Source organism: Motacilla alba, chromosome 1A (genome assembly GCF_015832195.1).
Source record: "Motacilla alba alba isolate MOTALB_02 chromosome 1A, Motacilla_alba_V1.0_pri, whole genome shotgun sequence".
Lineage (NCBI taxonomy): Eukaryota > Metazoa > Chordata > Aves > Passeriformes > Motacillidae > Motacilla > Motacilla alba.
In genome coordinates this window covers 51,107,569-51,131,072 of record NC_052031.1, presented here as the reverse complement: position 1 = coordinate 51,131,072, position 23,504 = coordinate 51,107,569, and the positions used below count along the sequence as shown (strand labels likewise).

General features: G+C 51.1%; 2 protein-coding genes across 3 annotated transcripts; both read left to right on the top strand.

Annotated features, from left to right (window-relative positions):
- Window positions 1-4,256: 4,256 nt before the first annotated feature.
- Window positions 4,257-10,448, top strand: HMOX1 (heme oxygenase 1). 2 transcript variants are annotated; one of them, XM_038155175.1, is made up of 5 exons: window positions 4,257-4,417; window positions 4,736-4,856; window positions 7,156-7,647; window positions 8,264-8,375; window positions 9,720-10,448. In XM_038155175.1, exons 1-5 carry the CDS (start codon window positions 4,386-4,388, stop codon window positions 9,854-9,856), a joined length of 894 nt encoding a protein of 297 aa, XP_038011103.1. In that variant the 5' UTR covers window positions 4,257-4,385; the 3' UTR covers window positions 9,857-10,448. The 2 variants fall into 2 exon arrangements, with proteins under 2 accessions (XP_038011103.1, XP_038011102.1); XM_038155174.1 differs by lacking the exon at window positions 4,257-4,417 and having other exon boundaries at window positions 4,448-4,856.
- A 2,013-nt stretch (window positions 10,449-12,461) lies between these two features.
- On the top strand, window positions 12,462-21,684 carry MCM5 (minichromosome maintenance complex component 5). Its single transcript, XM_038154304.1, has 17 exons — window positions 12,462-12,551; window positions 12,787-12,969; window positions 13,833-13,959; window positions 14,057-14,185; window positions 14,461-14,633; window positions 15,887-16,042; window positions 16,131-16,297; window positions 16,876-17,047; window positions 17,150-17,261; window positions 18,013-18,156; window positions 18,446-18,511; window positions 19,079-19,255; window positions 19,362-19,474; window positions 19,696-19,824; window positions 20,065-20,207; window positions 20,776-20,903; window positions 21,333-21,684. Exons 2-17 carry the CDS (start codon window positions 12,803-12,805, stop codon window positions 21,432-21,434), a joined length of 2,205 nt encoding a protein of 734 aa, XP_038010232.1. The 5' UTR covers window positions 12,462-12,551; window positions 12,787-12,802; the 3' UTR covers window positions 21,435-21,684.
- Window positions 21,685-23,504: the final 1,820 nt, after the last annotated feature.

Sequence of the window (23,504 nt, the reverse complement as noted above, 5' to 3'; positions counted from 1 at the left end):
AACTCTGCCCCATTCCCTTCCATGCCTCCCTTTGGCTGCCAAAGCAGCTCCTAGCTGGACACAGGATGGATTCCCATGACCAAAACTCTAGGAAGCATGGTGGACTCTATGCACCCTCTCCCAAAATTTCAGCCCAGTGTACCCATCACCTGCTGTGTGCTTAGGGTCACTGCCTGACTCTGGTCCGGCGCATGCCTCATAGGGCACTTGCTCTGTTCTCCTTCCTTCTCCCTGCTCTGTTTCCAGACATCCCAGGCTCTCTCCTTGCTCACAGCTATGTGCTGGAGACACCAATGTGCTGCAGCACACATATACCCCTACATCTGTGAAAATATTTATAGTAATCTTCATTTCCTATTTTTGTCATGCTGGTTCATTTATCCTGGGAAATTTGCCTGTGCCTCCATCTCCCACCACACTGTTTTCCAGGGTTCTGTGTGGGGGATTGCCTAGCACAGCCATGCCTGTCTATACAACCCTCCAAAGATACCAGCAGTGCCAGTCCCATGGACAGCTGCCGTGCCTGAGCTCTCCATAGGCATTCCCAGTGCACTGGACTCTTGACCTCCTTTTTCTCCACCTGTATCTTTGATTTAGACAGGGATTTTTAGATGCTGAGAGAGCAGTGAGCACAGTCAGTTCTGCCAAGGTGGCACTGGCAGAGGCAATCTCCCTTTGGTAAACACAAATTAACACACAGGATATCCCTGTACACTCCAGCACAGACTCCTTTCTCCAGCAAGTCATTTTAAGCAGTTACTGTAACTCCTAATCCCTCTACGATTACACAGCAAATCCTGGTCAGGGAGTGATGATGCAGCTGCCTGGTTTGCACTCAGCATTCCGAGTGCAAACCAGGCAGCTGCATTTTGCTGTGTCACGGTTTGAGAGAGCCATTGCTCAGCCCCTCTGAGCTGGCTAAGGCCGGTTTTCCCCACGGAAGCCGAGCTGAGCTGCTGGGAGCTGCCTGCCAGAGCCCCGTGTGAACCACAGCTCTAACCACAAGGGACTTGGGAGAGCTGACTTGGCATCCCGTGACTGCCTGTGTAACTAGACATTTCTGGCCATAAATCTACTGGCAAAATAGGCTGTTAATGTACAAAGAGGAGAAAATTCCCCGCTTCCCTGTTCCACATGGAAACACTGACCCCTCACTAACTTTCTGTTGTTTTTAACCATTCATCTCCCATCTCGTGACTAAGCATTTTCTCAGGGGCTGGGATGTGCAGATAGGCTTTTAAACTCAGTAAGAACTTTTACCAATATCTTGCCTGAGGCTACTTTATTTATCTTTGCTAGAAATCCCCTGGGCAGTTTTGCTGGTGTCCTCACAGTGAGTAGCTCTGGCAGCACCCAGCCACAGCTCACTGGAAGGGCAGGAGACAGCAGGGCTTCTGGCAGGCACAGCGGAGACCACAGCTCTGAGACTCCAGTGATATTTAAGCAGAATTTCCTAGTGACCTGGATGTGGGCTGGCCTCTGATTTCCCATGGCCCACTATGCTCTGGGAGCCAGTTTGCTCCTTCCACTAAAAGCACTCACCTCCCTCCCCGTTCATTGCTCTCAAGTGGCAACTTCCAGAGGTCTCTTTGAGGAGGAGATGCTGCCTCGCAAATCCCTGCTGGCACATTGGCTCGCTTGGTGGCACTGACCTCCCACCCCTCAGCAACAGCACAGCAGAAGCAACTCAAGCCCTTGCTGCAGAATACTGGAGGGGCCAGAAATGCTCCAGGCCAGCAACTGCAAAGATGATGACACCCCACTTTCAGTTCTCCTTCCATCTTGCCGCAGGGCATTTGGGCCTTTCCAGAGAGCTAGGCTAAGTCTCACAACTGCTCCATCCCAAGAAACCCAAATCAGACAGCATAAATCACTTGTGGGGCATGGCTTGCTTGTCTGCACCTTTGCAAATCTCCTGGCAGAGGTGAGCCGCATCTCTTGTGACCTGCCCAGGGGAAGGTAAAGCCCCAAGAGCCAGAGGAGGTACTGCTCCATGTCCTGGGACAGTATGGTTACAAGCCAGAAAATCTACCTGAAATGGTAGCAACATGAATAGAGACCCTCTCTTTCTTGCCCCCAGTCTCATTCAGACCTACCACAATCCTGGATTAAAGGGGAAAGGACTTTTGGATATATCTTTTATAGGGCCTCCAAGTATGCAGCTTCTTGGAAGAAGGCAGGTGGGCACGCTGGGGACAAAATCATTGGCTTGAAAGCATCCATAAAGTCCTTGGGAAGAACTGGGTGAGTTGCCAGGGCTGCAGGTGAAAGGAGGGGCAGGGCTTGAGGATTGGATTTTTTTCATAGTATTTCACAAAATCAGTAATACACTCTCATAATATAATTCTTATTCTAATATATTTTCCATATATTCCATACTTCCCTCCACTAGAACTAGAGGTTCAATTTGTGCTGCAGCTTCCCGTGTCAGAATAGGACTCACTGAAAATTACAGAAAATGAGAGTTTTAAGGAGTTATGCCAGAGGGAAGCATTCATTTTGGGGCTGTTCCTATGGCAAACTGTGGTTTCAATGTTTTCAGGAAGGACTAGCCATGGGGCTGTCTGCTCTACTCATGGACTCTGAACTCTCAGGAGATGTTTGGGGCATTGTCACACTTGCTTTGAATATTCAGACATCCTGATAAATTTATTTTGCCTTCCAGAAAAGCAAGCAAGTTGTCTGCAGTGGCATGGGGGTAAGAATGGAACATGTCAGCTTTTGCCAGCATGCACTGTTGCTTTAAAAGACAAAAGCAAGACAGGAAAAGTCTGGCTGAGTCAGGATGGAAATGCTGAGTAATCCTTCCTGAATACTGCACGCCAGATGTCTGCTGGAGTCAAAAAAAGAAGCATGGAAGGATACTTTTTCCGGAACAGCTTTTTAACTTACAGCCCCCAACCCTGCTGGGGCTGGTGTGGGTGCAGTGACAGGGACACAGGCAAGGTGCTGGCTTAGATGGCAGCATCCACAGAGAGAGCTGGCGGCAGACGGACAGCAGATGCCACAGTCCTTCTCCTTCCATCCAGGCTCTGCCTCCCCACCACCCCCTGCACCACTGTACCAGGGAGTTTCTCACACCCACAGAAGCAGGGGAATGGTGCCTCTAAGTGGCCTGCTCTTTTGGGCTGAGCACTAATGTGTGCTTTTCCAAAGTACAGCTAGCCAGTGCATCACCTGCCCCTGCTAGCCCAGCTTCCAGCATAGCCTTAGGTGGGAAAGAAGAAAGAAGGGCCCAGCTTCATCTGTTGGCTGCTTCACTGACCACTTTATCAAAAAAAAAAAAATACAAAAACAAAAAACCCAAAAAACCAAAAAAACAACCAAAAAAACCGCAAAAAAACCCCAAAACCAACCAACCAAACAAAAAAAATAAAATAAAAATAAAAAAAAAAAAAACCAACAGCAGAGCAACAGCTACTGGCAGAAGAACCATGTCAAATTCTTTTCCCAAATCAGAGAAATTATTTGCCTTTGAAAGTCTCAGCAGACTTCCTTAGTTTCCCCCAAGTTCTGTATGATATCTTTTTAGCTACCCCAACCTCCTGGGAATCTGGGAGATGGTGTGCTGTTTTCCTCAATTGCCCTGCATGCTGCTGTGGTGACAACAGGAGCCAGCTTTCAAACAAATCAGATGCCACTGTTTCCATGAGCAGGAGAGCATGGAATGGGTTTTGCTGTGCATTGGTGCTGGCACACCTGTGTTGGCTCTGTGCAGTGACAGGGTTTACTGCCCAGGGCAAGGGGGAACTGCACAAGGGCAGGTGTGGCACCTGCAGGCCAGAGCTGGTGCATGCCTGAGCACAGCCATGGGAGATGGGATGGTTATACCTGAGCTGTGCTAGGGCAGGTGAGGGTGAGGGCTGAATTAGCTCTCCAGGCAGGGTGCAAGGCACACAGACTGGGGTGTAGGGTGAGGAGGCTGCCCTCTGTGCCCCAGGCATTAGCTCTATAAATCCACCTTCCTTGTCCAACCCTGCTGTCCCCAGGACAACGAGCACCCCTTGCAGTACCCGCGCTCTGCCTGCCACGGGAAAGGCACTGAAAGGGTTACAGAGCCAGGCACCCTCAAAAGAGAAGTTTCTGGACATCCTCTTGTTTTTGCTTAGTTATCAAGATGCATCTGGTGACTTCCTTCTGGTTCTTAGGGGCTGCGGGCCAGGAGAGGGTGACAGCCGGGCTGGGAGGGGAAGTGCTGCTGTGTTGCAAGAAGTTCGTACTCGCACTGAGGTCAGCGGTTCGCTGCTCACGTGGCCTGGCAGTATAAAGCTGGATGTGGGAGTCAGGCTGCCCAGCTCAGAGCTTCACTGTCCTGGGAGCTGAAAGGAAGGAGCAAAGCACGGGCAACAGCAGGGAAGCAGAGGAGTGAAACGACGTGGAGAAACATGGAAACTTCCCAGTCACACAGCTCGGAAAGGTGAGAGCGGGACGGAAGCGAGGGAAGCGTTTTGTCAGAGGAGTGTTGTGTTTCTCCCCTTGCTTTTAGGAATGCTGTTCCTGTTCCTGCTCTGCAGGGAAAGGCATGCTGCTGCCTCCACCTCTAGATGAAGTCTGTCAGTCTTCCTTGCTCGAGACACTGTTTGGAAAACTGGTGCTCTCTGGGTCCCATCCACATCTCTCGGGAATGCTCTGCTCCTTTTTCTGCCATCCCAGGCTCCCCCTTTTGTCCTAGAGAGCTAACATCTGATTTGTCAGAGGGGACAGCACTAATACCTGTTTCACTGTTCTTGCCCAGGATGTCCACAGACCTGTCAGAACTGTTGAAGGAAGCTACCAAGGAGGTGCACGAGCAGGCAGAGAACACACCGTTCATGAGGAACTTCCAAAAGGGGCAGGTGTCACTCCAGGAGTTTAAGGTACTTCATAGCAGCATTGCTTGGGGATGGGATTTCCTCACCAGTTAGATCAGATGGGCTGAGAGGGGACTAAAGCGGGGAGGATGTGGCCAGTACAGGTGAAGAGGATGGGGACATGATGTATCAGCATGTCCTATGAAAAATATGAAACTTCTGTACCCTGAGGTCTTACTGGCTCCTCTTGCAGAAGGTGGGGAAGGACTCTGCACAGCATGATGGGCAGCCAAGCTGAAACAGGAGGAAAAGGACAAAGAGGTTGATGGGACTAATGCTATTGCTTTTCTCTTTCTTCATAAATGCCTGCATGTTATTATTGCCAGTCATAGTTAATGGATATAGAACTACGTTCAGATACTTGAGCAGCTGAAATGCCCAAAAGAAGGGGAATTCTGTATTTACAACACTCTAGGCAGCTGCAGCTAGAAATAATGATGGGATGGTGAGAAAGTGAGGATGTGGGATCATTGCTGGCACTGAAGTTTGCATTGTCACTTGAGTTATACCACAGCTGAGATCATGAACAATAACTCAAAACCAGACTGAGTTTGAGCAATCCGTGTCTGTTGCTAACAAGCAGGAGCCTGTTGCTTTTCTCAAGATAAAAGAGAAACATTTCCACATATTAGCCTAACCTGGCTAGATACAATTCCTGGGATCTGAGCCACATAACAAAGCCAAGAGCAAAACCAAAGCAAACACCTGGGCCAGAAATTCCTGAGAGGCTATAGGAAGTGACACATGGACTTGCAAATAACAGCTATCGATTCAACCTGTGCTTAATTACTTTGTTGTTGGATTGTTCCTTGGCAAATAAATCCACAGAAGTAGGAAAGAGACTGCTTATTTCTGACAGGTGACATTCAGAATATTTAGCCAAGCATAAATTCAATCTCAGGTGCTGACTTCCTGCTGTAAGAAATATGGCATTGGTTAGGCAGTGATCTTTGAGACAGGCAAGCTGTAAAAAGACCTTCAGGAATAAAACTTGGTTTCTTAGATTATTTTTATATGCTGTCAGGCAAATGAGATGGGACATGGATTTTAAAAACTAACAAGTGTTTCAAAGCCATGTTTCTCATTAAACCACTACCTGCCTCTGAAAGCAATCAGTTGAGCTACATTTTTGCTTAATTTGGAAGGCAATGTTCCCATGTTTTGTTTCTTTTCCGGTCAGCTAGGTAACAGGTTACTGTTTAAAAAACTGCTCTTGTTTACTCTCTTGGCAGACCTATATATCTGGCCTGCTACGTGACTCCCCAGATGGTGGACATTTGTTTCCACAACCAGTCACTGCCCATGTGCTTATCAAAGTCCTATTTTCTGGCACAGTGGGGCAAGGTTGAAAAAGGAACTCTCTCACTGCAGAACTGACTGCTTTGTGAAAAAGTAAACAGCTTTCTCTCCTGTGAGCAGCATAATCCCCCCCTACCCCAACCTGACTCACCTCTACTGCAACACCCTAATCTTTTACCATTTCCTGCTCGTAAGGGGTCCCAAGGTAAGGAAAGGATGGTGTAGGTGTAACAGCCTCTGAAAACGGAATGCCAGGGGAAGGAAAGAACACAGCTATATTGTCTCATATCACGTGGAAAAGCTGGCAGACAGAAGAAAGTATCACATAAGCTGGGAAAAACAACAATAACAATGGTTTCAAAATAGAGGGGAGAACACAGCCTCACAACACTCCTTCACAAAGACATCTTTCAGAGGCAGGCTGTGATGCTTTTTATCTTGTCTCCCTGGGGCAACCGAGGAGGCAACCTCACTTGCATGCCTGAGTGAGCAGAGTGGTGCTGCCTCAGTTCCCAGGACAGTGGGATGCTGACAGGATAAATATGTTGAAAAATAACCAGGGTGTGTCATCATCTCACAAGGCCCCACAAAGGGAAGCCACATTTCGGAGCATTCAAATTTGAACAATGTACCAGAAAGGAAACCTTTGGGAATACCCTCTCTATTGATTGAGGGAATGGGAAGAGACCAGGAATGCTTAAACAGGGCTCCAGTTTACATCACATCAAGATGCCAGACTTTAACTTGAAGGCCAGGCAGTGACTTTAAGAGCAAGCTAGACCATTACCTGCTGGAAAGGGCTCACCTGACTGCTATGTCAAGCAGAAGGGAAGGGCTAAACAGTGTCTCCCTGTACCTTGCACTGTTTTCCACATGGGAAATCTGCAACATCACAGATGTTTGTGACTCATAGTGGGTGTACCTTTATTGTTAGTACAGTTTGTCCCACAGACTTGAAAACGACGAACAGATGCACCTATAGGTCATCCTCTTTCTTCTCTTTCAGCTGGTTACAGCATCCCTGTACTTCGTCTACTCTGCTCTGGAAGAAGAGATTGAACGTAACAAGGACAATCCAGTTTATGCCCCTGTGTATTTTCCGGCGGAGCTGCACCGCAAAGCTGCCCTGGAGGAAGACTTGAAGTACTTCTACGGCAGAAACTGGAGGGAAGAGATCCCATGTCCTGAGGCTACTCAGAAATATGTCGAGAGGCTCCACTACATAGGCAAGAACGAGCCAGAGCTCCTGGTGGCCCATGCCTACACTCGCTATTTGGGAGACCTGTCGGGGGGGCAGGTGCTGAAGAAAATTGCCCAGAAGGCCCTCCAGCTGCCCAGCACTGGGGAAGGGCTGGCTTTCTTCACCTTTGATGGGGTCTCCAATGCCACCAAGTTCAAGCAGCTCTATCGCTCCCGCATGAATGCTCTCGAGATGGACCTTGCCACTAAGAAAAGAGTCATGGAGGAGGCCAAGAAAGCATTCCTGTTAAATATACGGGTGAGTAACAACCAGCCGGCCCTGCCAGCCCACATCCTCTCTCAAACAAGAAAATAGCTACAGGGGAAATACAAGGCCAGTCTTTCCACTGGGCAGCTTATGAGAAGTTGTGGATCAGGGCAAGCTGGTCAGAGTTGGATGCCCATGCTTCTCCAACGTGGCAGCCGAATAAGACAATGGTCTCTGAAAAGCTTTTCTCCCTCCCTTAGTGTTTGAATCCAGTCTCTTCCATGTACCACTATTCAGTAATGAATGAGGGTTAATACTGGGAGTGGGGATTGCTACTTGTATCTGTCCTGCCTCAGTGGTGAAGTTACACAGATCCAGTGTGCACTCTGACTAGGTGACAGGCACCTTGCCTTCCTTCCCATCAGAAGGTGGGCAATAGCCTTCTCCTTAGCTGAAAGCTTCAGGGAGAACCTGTAAAGAGAACAAGGAATTTGAAAGACATCCTCTTGACCTCACAGGCAACTTTGTTCCATGCAAAATGTGCCAGGAGACTTAGAGTGAAGCCTCGTGTCTTCCTCTAGTTCTTAAAGAGCCTGGGGAAGGGGCAGGTGGTCTACTGAAAGAACAAGAGGAGGCCACATAATGAGACAGTGTTCCTTCTCCTCAGGTGTTCGAGGCGCTGCAGGAGCTGGTGTCCAAGGGCCAGGAGAATGGTCACCCTGTGCAGCCAAAGGCAGAGCTGCTTCGCATGAGGAACGTCAACAAATCACATGAGCATGGTAAGACACTTCCAAGGGCAGGTGCTTCACAGTGCTCCTTCCTTTCCTTCTCCTCCCTTCCTCTGTCCTTGTTTGTAAAAGCTATTGGGAAACAAGCATGAGGTGCTTGCCCCATCTCTGCTCCAGCCATCAGCAGGTAGTGCAAGGAGAGGCACTGCTGTGTGCAAAACTTCTTCTAGACATGGCAGAGCAAGGATAACACATGTGGACTCTTCAGAAAGTGTGTCAGGGAGGAAGCTTTATAAAAAGAGACTCCTCTCTCCACCTCTAGGGCTTTAACAAATGTAAAGTTCATTCACCACAGGGAAAACTGACCTTGAGTTCACACAAGCAAAGGCATCAATTTTGAGTGCTGCAGATCAGCCGTGGTGATGTGATGCTGACAGAAGGCTCTTCTGGACACAGTCCTATCCAGCAGCCTGTCCTTTTGGACTGTGTCTCCCTCTGATCATTTTCCTGCCTCCCAGAAGTATTGCTGAAAACACATCAGAGAGTGTGCTGGGTTTACAGTGAGCACTGCTCTGGATGGTGGAATGTAATCAGGCTTGTACCTGAGTGAGGAGCAAGCTCAGATGTTTACAGAGCAGAGTGGTTTCCATGAGAACACACAATTCAAATAAAAAAAAAAACCCTTACGGCCTACCCATTCTGAAACTAAAATGGAGATTTGTTTTCAGTGCATCCTGGACTGACACACAGTTTTTCCATGGCAAAGATGAAAAGCAAACCTTGCCTTAAGCATCTCTGGATAGTCAAACTTAAAGCAGCTTCTGTGGGAAAGGCATTAAAAGTTCTCTGTGAAATGTTGCCATTCCTTTCCCAATACATGCATACAAGTAAGATTTTCAGGAAAATTTGGTGTTGGATGAGGAATCCCGTCCTGAAGTTGTATTGCAGAAATTGCTTGGAGTGCTGAAGACTGTTCAAGGTCTTTAGATGCTTAGCTAATTAAATCAGGGAGAAGTAGGATGCAAGATGCCTTTTAAAATTCTAGCTTCAGTATTCGTCTGTCTTCTGCACACATCCGAGGTTTGATGGAGCTGGGCAGTGCACGTGTAAGCCTGCAAGGAGACAAGGGAAGAGGCTGGTAGTCACCTACAGGCAGAGGGGCTGTGGGTCTTTGTGATTCCCAGGTCAAGTCTGCTGCTTCCCCTCTCCACTGGGAGAGCAGAACCTGCTGCCACTGTTTCTCCCAGCTGGGCTCTGGGCTTTCTCCTTCTTCCCTAGACAACACCAGCAGGGTGTGCTCTGGCACTGGGGAGAGCAAACACTGCATGTTAGCAGCTTCTTGCCACAACCTCTTCTCACTTGTCTTTATTTGCTTTTTCTCCCAATTTGATCTAGGTCCAGCAGCTGGGAAGGAAAGTGAGAGGACAAAGATGAGGAACACAGACACGACACCCACCACTTCCCTGGTGCGGTGGATCGTGGCGCTCAGCTTCCTCGCCATGACAGTCGCCGTGGGCTTGTTTGCCATGTGAAAAAGCGGGACCTTCACCTGCTCTTTGTGACTTCCCTCACCCTGAACTAATCCACCTTCCTCACTCCTTGTGAGAGGAATTACCCATGACTGAGTACTGTGATCTTGGTTCTGCCACTAATACTAGGAGACTTTTCTCCCCAGAAATCAAAGAGTGCTGTAAGGGGGTTCAGGCAAACTTTCTCCTGTGCTTGGTGTGAGCTCTTCTCAGAGACTAACTTTACCACCAAAAACCAAGGGTGCAAAAGGCTAAAAACAATGGCCAAGAATTGTCATTGCCTTACAGAGTGCCTACAAAAACCCTACAGGATCAGAAACACGGCTTTGGCATCTGTCTTTCCTCAGAAAGATGGAACTCCTTGGAGCTCTGTTTGCTCACTTTTTTTATACTGCTAGATAATACTGTGATCACTTTCTCTGAGGAGCCACATGCTCCCATGGGTTAGTTTTACATTACACTAGTAGGTCTTTGTTATTTCTTTTTCCCATTATTTTTGTCTTTGAAAAACAAAAGACAGTTGTTGGACATACAGTGTCATTCTTGTCTGGTTGTATAATTTATACACATAATAAATTTCAATGTAAAGTCTTCAGGCCAGGTGTTTCCTGTTGTTAAAGCCTTACCTGGGGAAAAAGGAGGTGTCTTTCTTCCTCCTGGCTTTATATCTTTTGGCGCTGCTGCCTGCACAAACATGACAATAGACAGAAGTGGGAGCCAGCATCAGAGCCAGACTGCTCCCACTCAGTGCTAACAATAACCTGTTCTAAGCTGGGGCAGGTTCCTTCGGCTCCTACTCTCCACTGCTCTCTATTTCTAGAAACAGCATGAAATTCAGCGAGCATGCAAAGTATTTTTAAGGGGTGTAAGTGGTACATAAGAGCTGGTTGCTATTCTATCACAAGCAAAAGGTGATGGGACCCCTCATCGGGTCAAAACCAGGAAGCTCTCCCTGATCTGCCAGCAAAGGGCTGCGTTACCTGGCTGCCTTTGCAAGAGCTTCAGCGTGATCAGAATTGCCAAGTGTGTTTTCACCGCCCAAAAGTTAAAGGCACCCTAGGTTTTGGTCAAGCTGGCTGAATGGGAGGCATCAAGCACACAACCACTGCCCTCGCCCAAGTGGCACTCCCCTCACTCCCGGGACTTGACACACAGGTGGCATTGCTAAAGGCACTCCAAACACCCAGCACTGCTGGAGCAGCCCATGCACACAGCTTGCTTTCCTTGCCTTTTGCTGAGGCACGTCTGGAGGGCCGGGTTTGTGTCCAGCCACAGGCCCTGCCTGCTCCAGGAGCTCTCCCAACACAGGAGAGGCTGCAGTTCGGGTAGGGCACTGCAGGTACTGACAAAACTGCCATGTTATCACCTCAGAGTCTCTGTGATTAACCTGTCTCCATGATCTGCCTGTTCTGGCTGTGACCTTAATCCCCAAGAAACATGTTCCTACTGATCTGTTTCAATGACCAGCACTGAACCTGCTCAAAGAACAAGAATCAGAAGGCAGGTCCTGCTGAGAATGAGTAGTGGGAAAACAGGACTGTTAGCATTCTCAGGCTCTTTTCTACTCTGCATCCCTTCTCCAACCCCCTTTAATAGTTCTCTCTTTGGATCCACCTGCCAGAAAAAAATAGTTGATTCTTGAAAAAGATAGTCAGGTGTTTAAAGAGCAGGAATATGAGGCTTGAAAACTATTTAAAAACAAGAAATTGTTCATTCAGATTTTAATTAAGTTCTACCTATTGAGTCACTCTAAACCACCTCAACTAAACCGTTTTGTTAATTCAAACATGCTCAGGAAGCTAAGATCCCAAAGAGACAAACAAATGCCCATAAGCTCAGATACACAGTGCACCACACTCAGCCCCTCTCCACTGCTCAGAGAGCCTGAATGTGACCTCCAGGTTGGAAAATACGGGTTCTGACTGGTATCCCACCCTCCCTGCTCACACCGGGAGATGGTGCTTTGGGTATCTCACAGCCATTGTTGCCACACATAGATTCCAGACTGAGCCTCAAGTCCGCAGAAATGGAGACCAAGGCTTTGTTTGTGATCTTCATGAGTACATCTAGTTTCTGTGCAACAACGACACCCTCTTTATTTCCCACGGGCTGCAGCTGAAGCCTCCCTTGCCATGCACTGCGCCTCCCAGCTTACTCTTCATTTAAGGCGCGCATTACCACGCTTTGGAAGGGCCAAAGTGCGCACCCAGCGACCTGCCAGCCTTCCCCCTAAATTCACGAATAGCCAGGAGAAAGGAAATAGCATCCCGGAAGACTCGTGTCCTGAGGCCCTAAAGCACTGACGGGCCCCAGCCGTCCCAGGAGCCTTCAGCAGGAACTCATTCTCTTTAGTCCGGGCCCGCAATGGTATCACCCTCCCCCCTCCGCGCCCCGCCGCAATGGTGCGGCCCGCCCGCCATTTCGCCTCCCTTTGCTCCCCGATTTCGCGCCACACCGCTGGGGGCGGGCAGGGGGGCGGAGTGCTCCAGCCAATCAGCGGCGGCAGCTGCGCCGCGCGCTCCCTCTCGGGCCGGGCGGGGGGGGCGGCTGCGGCCCAATCGGCGGCGGCGCGCGGCGGGCGGGCCAATCGGAGCGCGCGGCGGCGGAGGCAGCGCGCGCTCTTCGGCGCCGGTTTGGTTTCCGCCGCGCGCCGCTTTTCCCGCGAAAAAGTTGGGAGCGGGTTCCGGTGGGGAGCGAGGTGCGGAGCGGCAGGGGATCGGGATCGGGATCGGGATCGGGATCGGGATCGGGATCGGGATCGGGGTCGGGAGGGGGAGGGGGAGCGGGTTGTCCCTGGGGCATTGCGGGGAAAGAGCGCGGCCCGTGCGTGGGGTGCGGTGCGGGGCACTCGGCGAGCGGCGATCCCGCGGGACATTGCGTGCGGGGCGGGGGAAGAAGGCGGCTGGGGCTGACCCAGCGCTCTCGCCCCGCAGCAGAGCAGCAGCCGCGATGTCCGGCTTCGACGACCCCGGCATTTACTACAGCGACAGTTTTGGGGGAGACGCGTCCGTGGACGAGGGGCAGGTTCGGAAGTCGCAGCTGCAGAAGCGGTTCAAGGAGTTCCTGCGGCAGTACCGGGTGGGCACGGACCGGACGGGCTTCACCTTCAAATACAGGTGCTGCTGTGGCCCCTTTTCTCCTTCTGAGCCTTACCCATCCCCACCTGCACATCCAGTCTGCTCTTAACCTCCCTGCTGCAGTGCACATCCCACAAACACAAGAGCTGCTTTGTTTGTTCTCGTAGGCCATAAAAAGCTCAGTATTAAAAGATGCTTGTATTTAACCTGATAGTAAAGCAGAGGTCTGTTGCTCTCAAAATTTTTAGGCAGCCAGCCAGTGGAAAAAGTAGCAATAGAGGGATCCACACTGCCAGGCTTGCACCTAGTTCTGAGATTCAAGGTCTGTCTTTGAAACTGTAGTGCTTTCTGGTTTGGAGAATTGTCTATGTCCATTAAGTCCGTGCACCACTCTCCACGTATGCCTTCCAACTCTATGAAGTTCCTTTGGCCACCTTTTGCTTACACAGTTTGGAGACACAGCCCAACACATTTTAAGTTAACATGGAGATACATCATAATCAAATGTTAGAACAGTCTTTCACCTCTGAATTTCATTAATCCTGGCATTTTTAAGGAAAATATTGTCTGTTCTGTTATTACTTCCTTTGTTTTAAACCACATCTTATGTATAGTAGTTATTATCCTACACAGAAGTTTTCTCCTTGTTTATCTGGTAACTCCAGTAAATGCTTTACATTGCCACTGCAGCCCTGGTGTCCCTGGTCTTAGGTCACCTTTCAAAGTGGGCTTAGGTGAAAGATTACCCAGCTTCTCCTGGAACTCCCCTGATTTTCCCTGCTTGCTTTCCAAACTAAGGACTCCCTGCAGAGCCTGCCTTTTCTGATCCCTGTTTGTTCTAAGGCCACTGTGGGTTCTGGTGCTTTCTGCCCTGCAAACCTTTGCTGCTTCCCGCCTTCCAGGGATGAGCTCAAGCGGCATTACAACCTGGGGCAGTACTGGGTGGAGGTGGAGATGGAAGACTTGGCCAGCTTTGATGAAGATCTCGCAGACTACTTGTACAAGCAGCCAACAGAGCACCTGCAGCTGGTAAGGATGGAGGTTGGCAACCTAGAATATTGACACGAGAGCAGCTCTGATGTTCTGCTGTAACAGACCTACTGATAGCCCATTGTTCCCTCTCTAGCTGGAAGAAGCAGCAAAAGAAGTTGCAGATGAGGTCACTCGTCCTCGTCCCTCAGGGGAGGAGACTCTCCAAGACATCCAAGTGATGCTGAGGTCGGATGCCAACGCAGCCAACATCCGCAGCCTGAAGGTGAGGTGAGGTGTGTGGGTGTGATTGCAGGGGAGCTTTTGGGGTCTGGTCACATGGCTCAGGACACAGGTCACTCACTAATTTACAAGCAGTGTTGCTCTGCAGCTCAAATCTGACTGCAAAGGGCTGTTATTGCTGGTTCCTGCTGCAGGGATGTTACTGCTGTTAGAGGTGCTCTGCATAGAGCGTTCTGTCCTTTGCTCTCATGCTTTGTAGTTTTCCATCCATCTTCCATTGATGGTTTTCTCACCTTCCCTTTGCCTTTCCCTTTGCAGTCTGACCAGATGTCCCATCTTGTGAAGATCCCTGGGATTGTAATTGCAGCAACCCCTGTGAGAGCCAAAGCCACCAGAATCACCATCCAGTGCCGCAGCTGCCGCAACACCATCAGCAACATCGCGGTGCGCCCGGGCCTGGAGGGCTACGCTCTGCCCAGGAAATGCAACACGTAAGGACTGACAAGGGCATGCACCAGCAGGCTGGAGGGCGAGAAAAGACTGCATTCCCTCTTCCTGCTCCTGCTGCGTCCCATGCATTCTCCCTGTCCCAGAATCTGCTCCGTGTTCCACCAGGCAGCAGCATCTACACTGCTCTGCCTCCACCCTTTGTGCTGCTCCTGTGCCAGTGTTCAGTTGTGGCTGGCAAGTTCTAGCTGTCCCTCTGTGGTCACGCTGGTTTTGACCCTGCATGGTCAGTGCTGCATGCAGCGTTGAGTGACCGTGTCCAGGGAGTTCTTATTCATAGGGAGTTTTGCCTGTTGTACCATTCTTGCCTCCAGCTGTCCCATAATGCTGTGTTAAGTTGCTCTCCTCTTTTCCAAACAAACTCCTTGCTTCCACATTCCCACTCCCGAGGGGGCTGGTTTTTGTTATTTTAGGGATGCTTTTCTGCTAGCCTTTTTATCCTTCTTTACAGCTCCTGGTGCCTCTGAGAACTGTGAGCATTAGACTTCCATTGTGCTGCAGCTCTCAAGGCAACCAGTCCTGGTGGGTTGTGTCTTTGGGCTCATACCTGTCAGTATTTATTTTCTGCACCTGAACTCTCATGCAGCTTGAGAGGGCTTTGGGCTCGGGATCATTCCCAATGTGTGTGCTCCTGATCCCTGACTGCATGAGTGCATCTGCTCTCTGATGTTGCCCTACCTGAAAGCCCTGCATGGAGTCAGGGATCAGTTGTGCCACTCTGAGACAGCAGCAGGACGTGGAGCTGCTCTTTGTCTCAGAGAACTTGTAATCTAGCTAGGCAGATATGGCTTGAGAGACTGGGAGGTGGATGTCAGCCTTGTCACATTGCTAATTGCTTTCTCACCAGAAACCACTTAACATTTGCTTCGTGCATGAGGTTGTAAAGAAAAATGCCCTGCCGTGTCACTGAGTCTGTGCTGCTACCCTCTGTGTAATTAATGAATTAGCTTCCCTGCTTACAGCTAGCAAGGGAGGGGTGGGAGGCAGGGAGAGTGCTCAGACAAGTGTCACCCTGCCTCTGGCTTGTTCTTATGTACACATTTGGCACTTGTAGAAGACAAGACAGAGGGTTTGCTGGTCTTTGGTCTGTCCCCATGTGTCTGCCCTTAGCTGTGGATGTGACTCTGCTTGGAAGGGGCAGCTGCCCCTTGCTGTCGCTGCTGTCCCCTCCACAGATATGCTCCAAGGGGTGGTTCCTCAGTGCCAACAGCCTTCCCTGATTGATCTCTCTGCACAGAGAACAAGCTGGCCGCCCAAGGTGCCCTCTGGACCCTTATTTTATCATGCCAGATAAGTGCAAGTGCGTGGATTTCCAGGTTCTGAAACTGCAGGAGTCTCCAGATGCCGTGCCACACGGGGAGATGCCCCGGCACTTGCAGCTCTACTGTGACAGGTACTGGCACAGCCTTCCCCCCCTGCCCCTGCTGGCTGGTGCCATCATTTCCCACCACCATCCTCTGCCTTCCCCTGTCTCCTCTTAGGTACCTGTGTGACAAAGTTGTCCCAGGGAACAGAGTCACTATCATGGGGATCTACTCCATCAAGAAATCTGCACAGAGCAAGAACAAAAGCCATTACAATGTGGGGGTGGGCATCCGGAGCGCTTACATCCGCGTGGTGGGCATCCAGGTGGACACGGAGGGCTCAGGTGAGGGCTGCTTTTGGTGTGCATTTGGTACACAAGCATCTGTGTTGGTAGCCTGGTGTTGGGAGACACTCCCCACCCTGTTCCTGAGCAAGGTGATCCCTTGGCAAGAACTGTTTGAAGTCACAGCCTTCGTCCTCTGCTGTTTATGTAACAGAAGGTTCAAGCCATTCCAGGGTCTGACTTGCCTTGGGCTCTCTATTGTCATGTCCTGTAAGGCTTTTTCTCAGTCATATTAAATGAGGAGGTCTCAGCCTGGTTCCTCCAGGGGTAAGCCATCCCTGAGGATCCCAGCTGAAGTCCATGGTTAAGACTATTTAAAATGTGGTCCTGGCTGTAATTCTCCCTCTGGTTCCTGTAGAGCTGCTTTGCCCAAGATCCTTGCTTTTTCTTATCAGCCTCTAAGGACACAGCCTGCCTTGGTGAGTTAGCAGATGCTTGCCCTCTCCACCCTTCCCACCTGGTGGCACTTGGCATGATTTTCAAGAGGTTTGGTTGTAGTGTGAGTGGGGGGAGTGATACAATTTCCTTTAAAACCTCTATTTGTTCGCTGTTGCATCGTTCCCCTCATCCCTGTACAGGACATAGCTTCAGTGGCTCGGTGACCCCTCAAGAAGAGGAGGAACTTCGTCGCCTTGCTGCCATGCCCAACATCTATGAGACAATTGCCAAGAGCATCGCGCCCTCCATCTACGGCAGCACTGATATCAAGAAGGCCATTGCCTGCCTCTTATTTGGAGGCTCCCGCAAGAGGTGGGGAAGAGTCAGCCTTTGTTACCAAAGTCAGTGTTTTGTTATCAAAATAAATGCTCACCATCTCTCCTTCCTCTCTTCTTCCCAACCCCATCACTCCAGGCTCCCAGATGGCCTGACCCGCAGAGGGGACATCAACTTGCTGATGCTGGGGGACCCTGGCACGGCCAAATCTCAGCTGCTGAAGTTTGTTGAGAAGTGTTCACCCATTGGGGTATGTGGCTTGAGGTGCCCACTTGTAGTGCACCCCTTTTCTCTCTTCTGCTCCTTGTCCAGCCCAAGAGACAAGACCGTGGTCATGGCAGACACCTGCCTGTGCAACAGACTTGCTGGCAGAGGAGTGAACTGCCATTTCCAGTGCTAGCCCAGAAGAGATGGGGAATGAGGGAGGGGAGGTGAAGAAGGTCATGCCTTTTATTATGCTGTGAGCCAGGCTGTTTGCAGATGTCCAAAGACATGCCTGGTGCTGCTGTTTATTGTTGAGACTTGACCAGCAGAGGGGCTGGCTGGTCAGGACAAATTAAGTTGACTGCATCTCAGGCACGGACCTCCAGCTTGAGCCCAGGCATAAAATTATGTTTTCAGCTGTGTTTTTTTGTAGCCTCTATTAAACTCAGCCTCTGACTGTATTGTTCCCTCCAGGGGCAAACAAAGCTAATGCAGCAGCCCACCAAACAATGAATCACTCCCTCTTCTGTACTTAATATCTGTGTTTGTGTCTGCATGCCCTCCGGTGTGTCACAGCTGCTTAGTCTGAGGCTTGGGATGAGGCAATAGCCCTGCTCTTTACCCAGCACATCTGCTTTTTACGTGTGCTGAGGTCTTTCTCTGGAGGTTCTTCCCCCAGGAGCTCTGTATTTTGTGGTGCCAGGGATGTTTTGTCTCTCAGCTGGAGCAGTGGGCTCCTGGGTGCTGCTGCAGCTGATGTACTGTCCTGTTCTGTTCCTTGTTCCACGTGCCACTAGGTGTACACCTCAGGAAAAGGCAGCAGTGCTGCTGGCTTGACAGCCTCGGTGATCCGTGACCCTGTCTCCAGGAATTTCTTCATGGAGGGAGGAGCCATGGTGCTGGCAGACGGAGGAGTGGTGTGCATCGATGAGTTTGACAAGGTGCCTGTGGGGCTGCCTGTGTGGGAGTGGGAAGGAGAGCCCTTGGGATGCCAGCATGTCCCAGCAGAGCCCAGAGCTGCAGGAGGAAGGGCAACTCCTCTGAGACTCCCTCACTTCCTTTCAGGGAAGGTTGGGGATGGGGTTGCAAGGATATCCAGTTACATCCTGCCTTTTTGGGCAGAGGTCCTCACAGACCTTTATGTTGGGGGTCACTTCAGTAAGTGTGTGGCAGAGGTGACCAATGGTGACTTTTTCTCCTTGCCTGATTTCTCTCACCTGGGATGCGAAGATGCGGGAGGATGACCGTGTGGCCATCCATGAGGCGATGGAGCAGCAGACCATCTCCATTGCCAAGGTGAGCTGTGGATTGAGCGTGCTGCCCTGAGGTGGGAATCTGAGAGCCCAGCAAGCAGTGGTCACACATCTTTTGCCAGAACTGCCCATTTTAGAGCCCAGGCAGTGGTACTGATGGTTGCTGGTGTCGCTGGTCTGAGACCAGTCAGCCCTGCCTGGAGGCTTTGGGCATCCTGAACTTCATGGCTTCTCCTTGCTGGTGGCGGCTGTCAGGCTGCACCTGCAAACCCGTGCTTTGTGCCAGAGCTGCCCAGGAGGACTCAGCCCAGTGTTTGTCTCAGATCACAAACCTGGGGTTAGGTCTCCTCTGTGTCTGCCCTCGACAAGAGGTTTTAAATGAAATTACTCAGTGCTCAAGTTTCAGCTGAAGCCAGTCCCCTTTAAGAAGAACATGTGGGTTCTGCCCCACCATTACGGAGCAACTGGCTGCTATTTATGGAGCTTTATTTAAATGCAAGTGATTGACAGTGAGTCCTTGAAAATGGCTTTCAAACTTTCACTGAATGATGACCTGCTGTGACATGGAGGTGGTCTTGACGCCATCCTTCTTTTTTGACTTCACCCACAGGCAGGAATCACAACCACACTCAACTCCCGCTGCTCGGTTCTGGCAGCTGCCAACTCCGTCTTTGGGCGCTGGGATGATACCAAGGGCGAGGAGAACATTGATTTTATGCCCACCATCCTGTCCCGATTCGACATGATCTTCATCGTTAAGGATGAGCACAATGAGGAGCGAGACATGGTGCGTTGAGCCGCTCAGGTGCATCTGGGACTCACGGTGCCCCTTTCTTTGGGAGGAGGAGGAGGCAGCAGTATTCCTGCTCTCTGACTGCCTTCTGCTTTCCCAGACGCTGGCCAAGCACGTGATGGCCTTACATGTGAGTGCCTTGACGCAGACCCAGGCCGTGGAGGGTGAGATCGAGCTGAGCAAGCTGAAGAAGCTCATCTCCTTCTGTCGGACGTGAGTGACGGGCGTGTCTTTGGCAGCGCCTGGGCTGCGCAGTGGGAGGCAGTGATGAGAGGGAAACCACCCAGCACTCTGGGTGACCTTTCTCTTAACTGCTGCCTTGGAAAAAGGATGCAAGAGGAGCTCTCAGTAGTGCTGCGGCACCCAAGAAAGGGAGGGGTGTGCAGGGGACCCTCCCCAGTGGCACTGACTCCAGCTCCTGTCCCCCCTTGCAGGAAGTGTGGCCCTCGGCTGTCAGCAGGGGCGGCGGAGAAGCTGAAGAACCGCTACGTCCTGATGCGCAGTGGCACCCGCCAGCACGAGCAGGAGAGCGACCGCCGCTCCAGCATCCCCATCACTGTCCGGTGAGCAGCACCCCCTCCTCGCCCCCTAAAACCTCTGGGATTAGGGTTGCATTACTGGGCTAATCCAGGAAGGGGCTGTCGCAGTGCTGGGGCGTGAGGGTGTGGCCCTGAGCCCTGAGAGTGCTGTAGGGGGAGGCAGGAGGTGCATGGAGTGGGATAGGTGGGGATGGCAGGAGCCAGGGGGAAGAAAACACCCTCGTAGCTGCAGTAGAAAGCAGGGAATGTCTCTGGTGGTTGCAGGCAGCTGGAGGCCATTGTGCGCATTGCCGAGTCCTTGGCGAAGATGAGGCTTCAGCCCTTTGCCACCGAGACAGATGTTGAGGAGGCCTTGCGGCTCTTCCACGTGTCCACGCTTGATGCAGCCATGTCAGGCAACCTGTCAGGTGAGGAGGAGATATTCTATGCTGGGGGTAGCAGAGACGTGCTGGACCTGGCTGCTCAGGGCAGGGAGAGACGAGCTCCTCTCTCGGGACCTGGCTGTCAGGGTGCCGGACCTCCTTCTAAGCAAAGACAAAGCAATGCTTTGGGCAGTAAGGGGCCATCATGGCTGTGGGGCTCTGCCTCACAGGGAGAGCAAAGGCAAATGACACTGAGGATCTCCTGTGCTGCTCAGGAGAGGCTGGTCTGGCCCCTTGTGGTCCCAAGGGCAGAATCTGGTGCTGGATGTGGTTCCCCAAACCTATTAATCCTCTAAGATCTTTTTCTATGGAGGTGAAGACAATGTTTCCATGGGCAGCAGCATGGAATAAAGGATTTGAAGAAAACTCCAGCAGTCAGGTCCACATTCAGTTCTGTGGTTGGAGCTCCACAGCCTTTTACAGTGGAGTTGTTCATGGGTTCCCTAAAGTCTGTAAGCTGTGCAGGTGTGGTGAGATACACAGGAGATGAGCACTGTGTCCTGGAGAGTGACAACTGGCCAGCTCAGAGAGCTCACTCAGTGTCTCCCTGCAGGGGCAGAAGGCTTCACGACACAGGAGGACCAAGAGATGCTGTCCCGCATTGAGAAGCAGCTCAAGCGCCGCTTCGCCATCGGCTCCCAGGTGTCCGAGCACAGCATCGTCCAGGATTTCATGCGGCAGGTGGGTCAGGGACCACATGGAGGGCTGGGCCATGAAACCAGAGACCCCAGGCTGCTGCTGGGGGCATGAAACCTCTTCCTCAAGAGCGGGCTGGCGAGCCTTTTGGTCATGCTTTAGAAGTCGTTTGTACGTAATGGTGTGCAATGTGATTGCAGAGTTTTAGGAGATTGAGGTAAGTTTCTGCAAAAGCTCTGAGGGCTGGGGCTGGTTTGGGGTCCTACCCTTGAAACCAGAACTGTTTGATTTGTGACGCTGGCTGCAGTCAGATCTAAAGTGGGGAAAGGGGAAGGAAGCATCAGTGTCTTGGGCTATTGGGCTTGCTCCTTTTAGAGAGTCCTAGCCAGGCTTTAGCAGAGGTTGCGGGTTCCTGCTGAGCTCCTGTTGGCTATTCCATGCTGGCTCATCTTCCCCTACTCTCCCCTTTTGCAGAAGTACCCAGAACACGCCATCTACAAGGTGCTGCAGCTGATGATGCGGCGGGGGGAGATCCAGCACCGCATGCAGCGCAAGGTCCTGTACCGCATCAAGTGACTTCCCTGTTCCAGGCTCCAGGAGCGAACTGCTGCTGCTTGACACCTGCCCAGGAGCAGGCAGAGCGCCCCTGGGAGTTGGGGCCTGCTCCTGAAAGAAGCTTTTCCTTGGGGAGCCAAAAAGCCCCAGGCCTCCGTCTTGAACCGGGGTTTGTGGTGGTCAGGGTGTCCCTTGTGTGCTCTGTTGCTGTGTCATGTCCGTGTTTCTTTGAACTCCGAAAGCTTTTAGTTTGTATTAAAATAAAACTTGATATTGGTAGCTTGGGATCTTAGTCCCTGAGGGTCAGAGGGGATGGATCCCCTTCCTCCTTTGAAGGGGGTGCAGGATTTTGGATAGAAAGTTGTCCCTCCTGCCTGCCCTCTCTTATGCACTTACTCTTATTCAGGCTCCAGCCTCATGGACAGCACCAGCAGCCCTGAAGGCAGAAACTCATTTCTCACTCAGCGTTTGTCTATTAAGGCATAAAGCCTGTTGGCACAAGCTGTCCAGTTGGGCTCAGCAGTGCAGGAGGCACTATACCACTCCCTGTGTGCAGTCTGCTGTTTTCTTCCTCCTCAGCCAGTGGCAGTGAAGGAAATTATTTGCTGTTTGTTCCCTGCTCTTTGCTCCCTTCCAGGGCTGCAGCAGGGACACCCTTTACACTGCAGTGTTAAAGGGCTATGTGAAAGTCTTGCTTCAGTGAGGATGGAGATGAAGGATAATCCCCATGAGCTATGTGCTGTCCTCCAAGTAATCCCTGCCACTTCCTCCTTTATGCTGAGGGCCTTGGGGAAGATTGTCCCACACACCAGGAGCTTCTCCTGGACACTGCCCCAGGGTGCCCTTGTGCAGCTACTCACCCTTCTGCATTTGCAGCACAACCTTGCACTTAAAAACTTGGCAGATTTTTGTTATTTCTAGCAAATTAGTACTGGCTCTTTTAAGTGTTCTCACAAAGATGTATGGTGCTGGTAGGTCCCTTTTCTCAGCAGCCTGGGGCCACCTTGGCTGTGAGAACAGTGGTGGGGGCCTTTGAAGACAGCAGAGTGTTGGGTGAGCAAAGCTGCTGCATGTGGTGGTCAGGCTGGTGCCTGTGTCTGCTTTCAGGCTGAAAAACCCCGGGAGAGATTTCAATAACAACAAAAATGTTCAGGGCCAGCAGAGGGTACCAGAGCCTTGAGCATGCCAAACTGTGGCCCTGCTTGTGGCGCTGCCTCCTTCTAGAGAGAAAACCAAGGGATCCCAGTGGGCTGTGGTGTGCTGTGCACTCAGTTTGGCAGCTGCCACACGAGGGCTGGGCCCACTGCAGCACTTGGGGGTTCAACAGCATCCCTCTGCTGCTGATTTTGAGAGGCACGTGGTGCACTCCTTATGTGGTTGTGGAGTTGGAAGTCTGGAGGGGCTAGGTGGTGGTGGCGTGGGAAAGTCTGGCTGCAAATTAGAGAAACAACCTTCTGTTCTTCATTCTCCAATTTTTTGGTTAGGGACAGCCTTTGTGGAGGGCTAGAAGGAAGAGAAGGCTGGCCTAGACTCCCAAAGAATAGGCCAGGATAGTTATCTCATTGTAGTGATGTTATTGCCCCACGTTCTTGTATATGCCAAGCACCTTGCAGTGTTTCTTGGAGCAAGCAATGCTGGGGCAAAAGAGGGCCCCTTTGTTTCCCCTTAGGAAAAAAAGGCACCTTCTGTCCTCACAGTGCTCCCTGGATGCAAAAATAAGAGAGGAATGTTGCTGCTCCATGGAGGGGATCATCTCCAGGAAGAAGAGTAAGTGGATGTGGGAATAACAGCCACATCCTCCCCTAGAAACTGAAGTTCTCAAAATTGCAGGTGTCTGTTAGAGAGCATCCTGCCCTCCTCACGAGCTTGCAGCGTCAGGAGGGGCTCTCAGAGCAGGGTCAACCCAGGCCTGAGGCAGCAGCATGGTGTTATGGCTGTTCTGCCACGGCCCCTGCAGAGCTGTAGTAATGCGTCCTCCAGGCCCCTGCCACGGCCCCACAAGTACCTCTGTCCTTTCTCTGAAAGTGCAGGCAGTATCTGTCTGTGGTCCTTCTTTCAGAGGTGCACAAGAGCTCAGCAAACAGGGAAGTG

Bases quoted from the DNA above. Each gene is read 5' to 3' on its own strand.
- MCM5 (XM_038154304.1), top strand. From the start codon at position 12,803: ATGTCCGGCTTCGACGACCCCGGCATTTACTACAGCGACAGTTTTGGG. The intron at 12,970-13,832 runs GTGCTGCTGTGG...CCCGCCTTCCAG, and splicing joins GGCTTCACCTTCAAATACAG to GGATGAGCTCAAGCGGCATT. The intron at 16,043-16,130 runs GTACTGGCACAG...GTCTCCTCTTAG, and splicing joins TTGCAGCTCTACTGTGACAG to GTACCTGTGTGACAAAGTTG.
- HMOX1 (XM_038155174.1), top strand. From the start codon at position 4,545: ATGAAGTCTGTCAGTCTTCCTTGCTCGAGACACTGTTTGGAAAACTGG. The intron at 7,648-8,263 runs GTGAGTAACAAC...CCTTCTCCTCAG, and splicing joins CATTCCTGTTAAATATACGG to GTGTTCGAGGCGCTGCAGGA. The intron at 8,376-9,719 runs GTAAGACACTTC...AATTTGATCTAG, and splicing joins CAACAAATCACATGAGCATG to GTCCAGCAGCTGGGAAGGAA.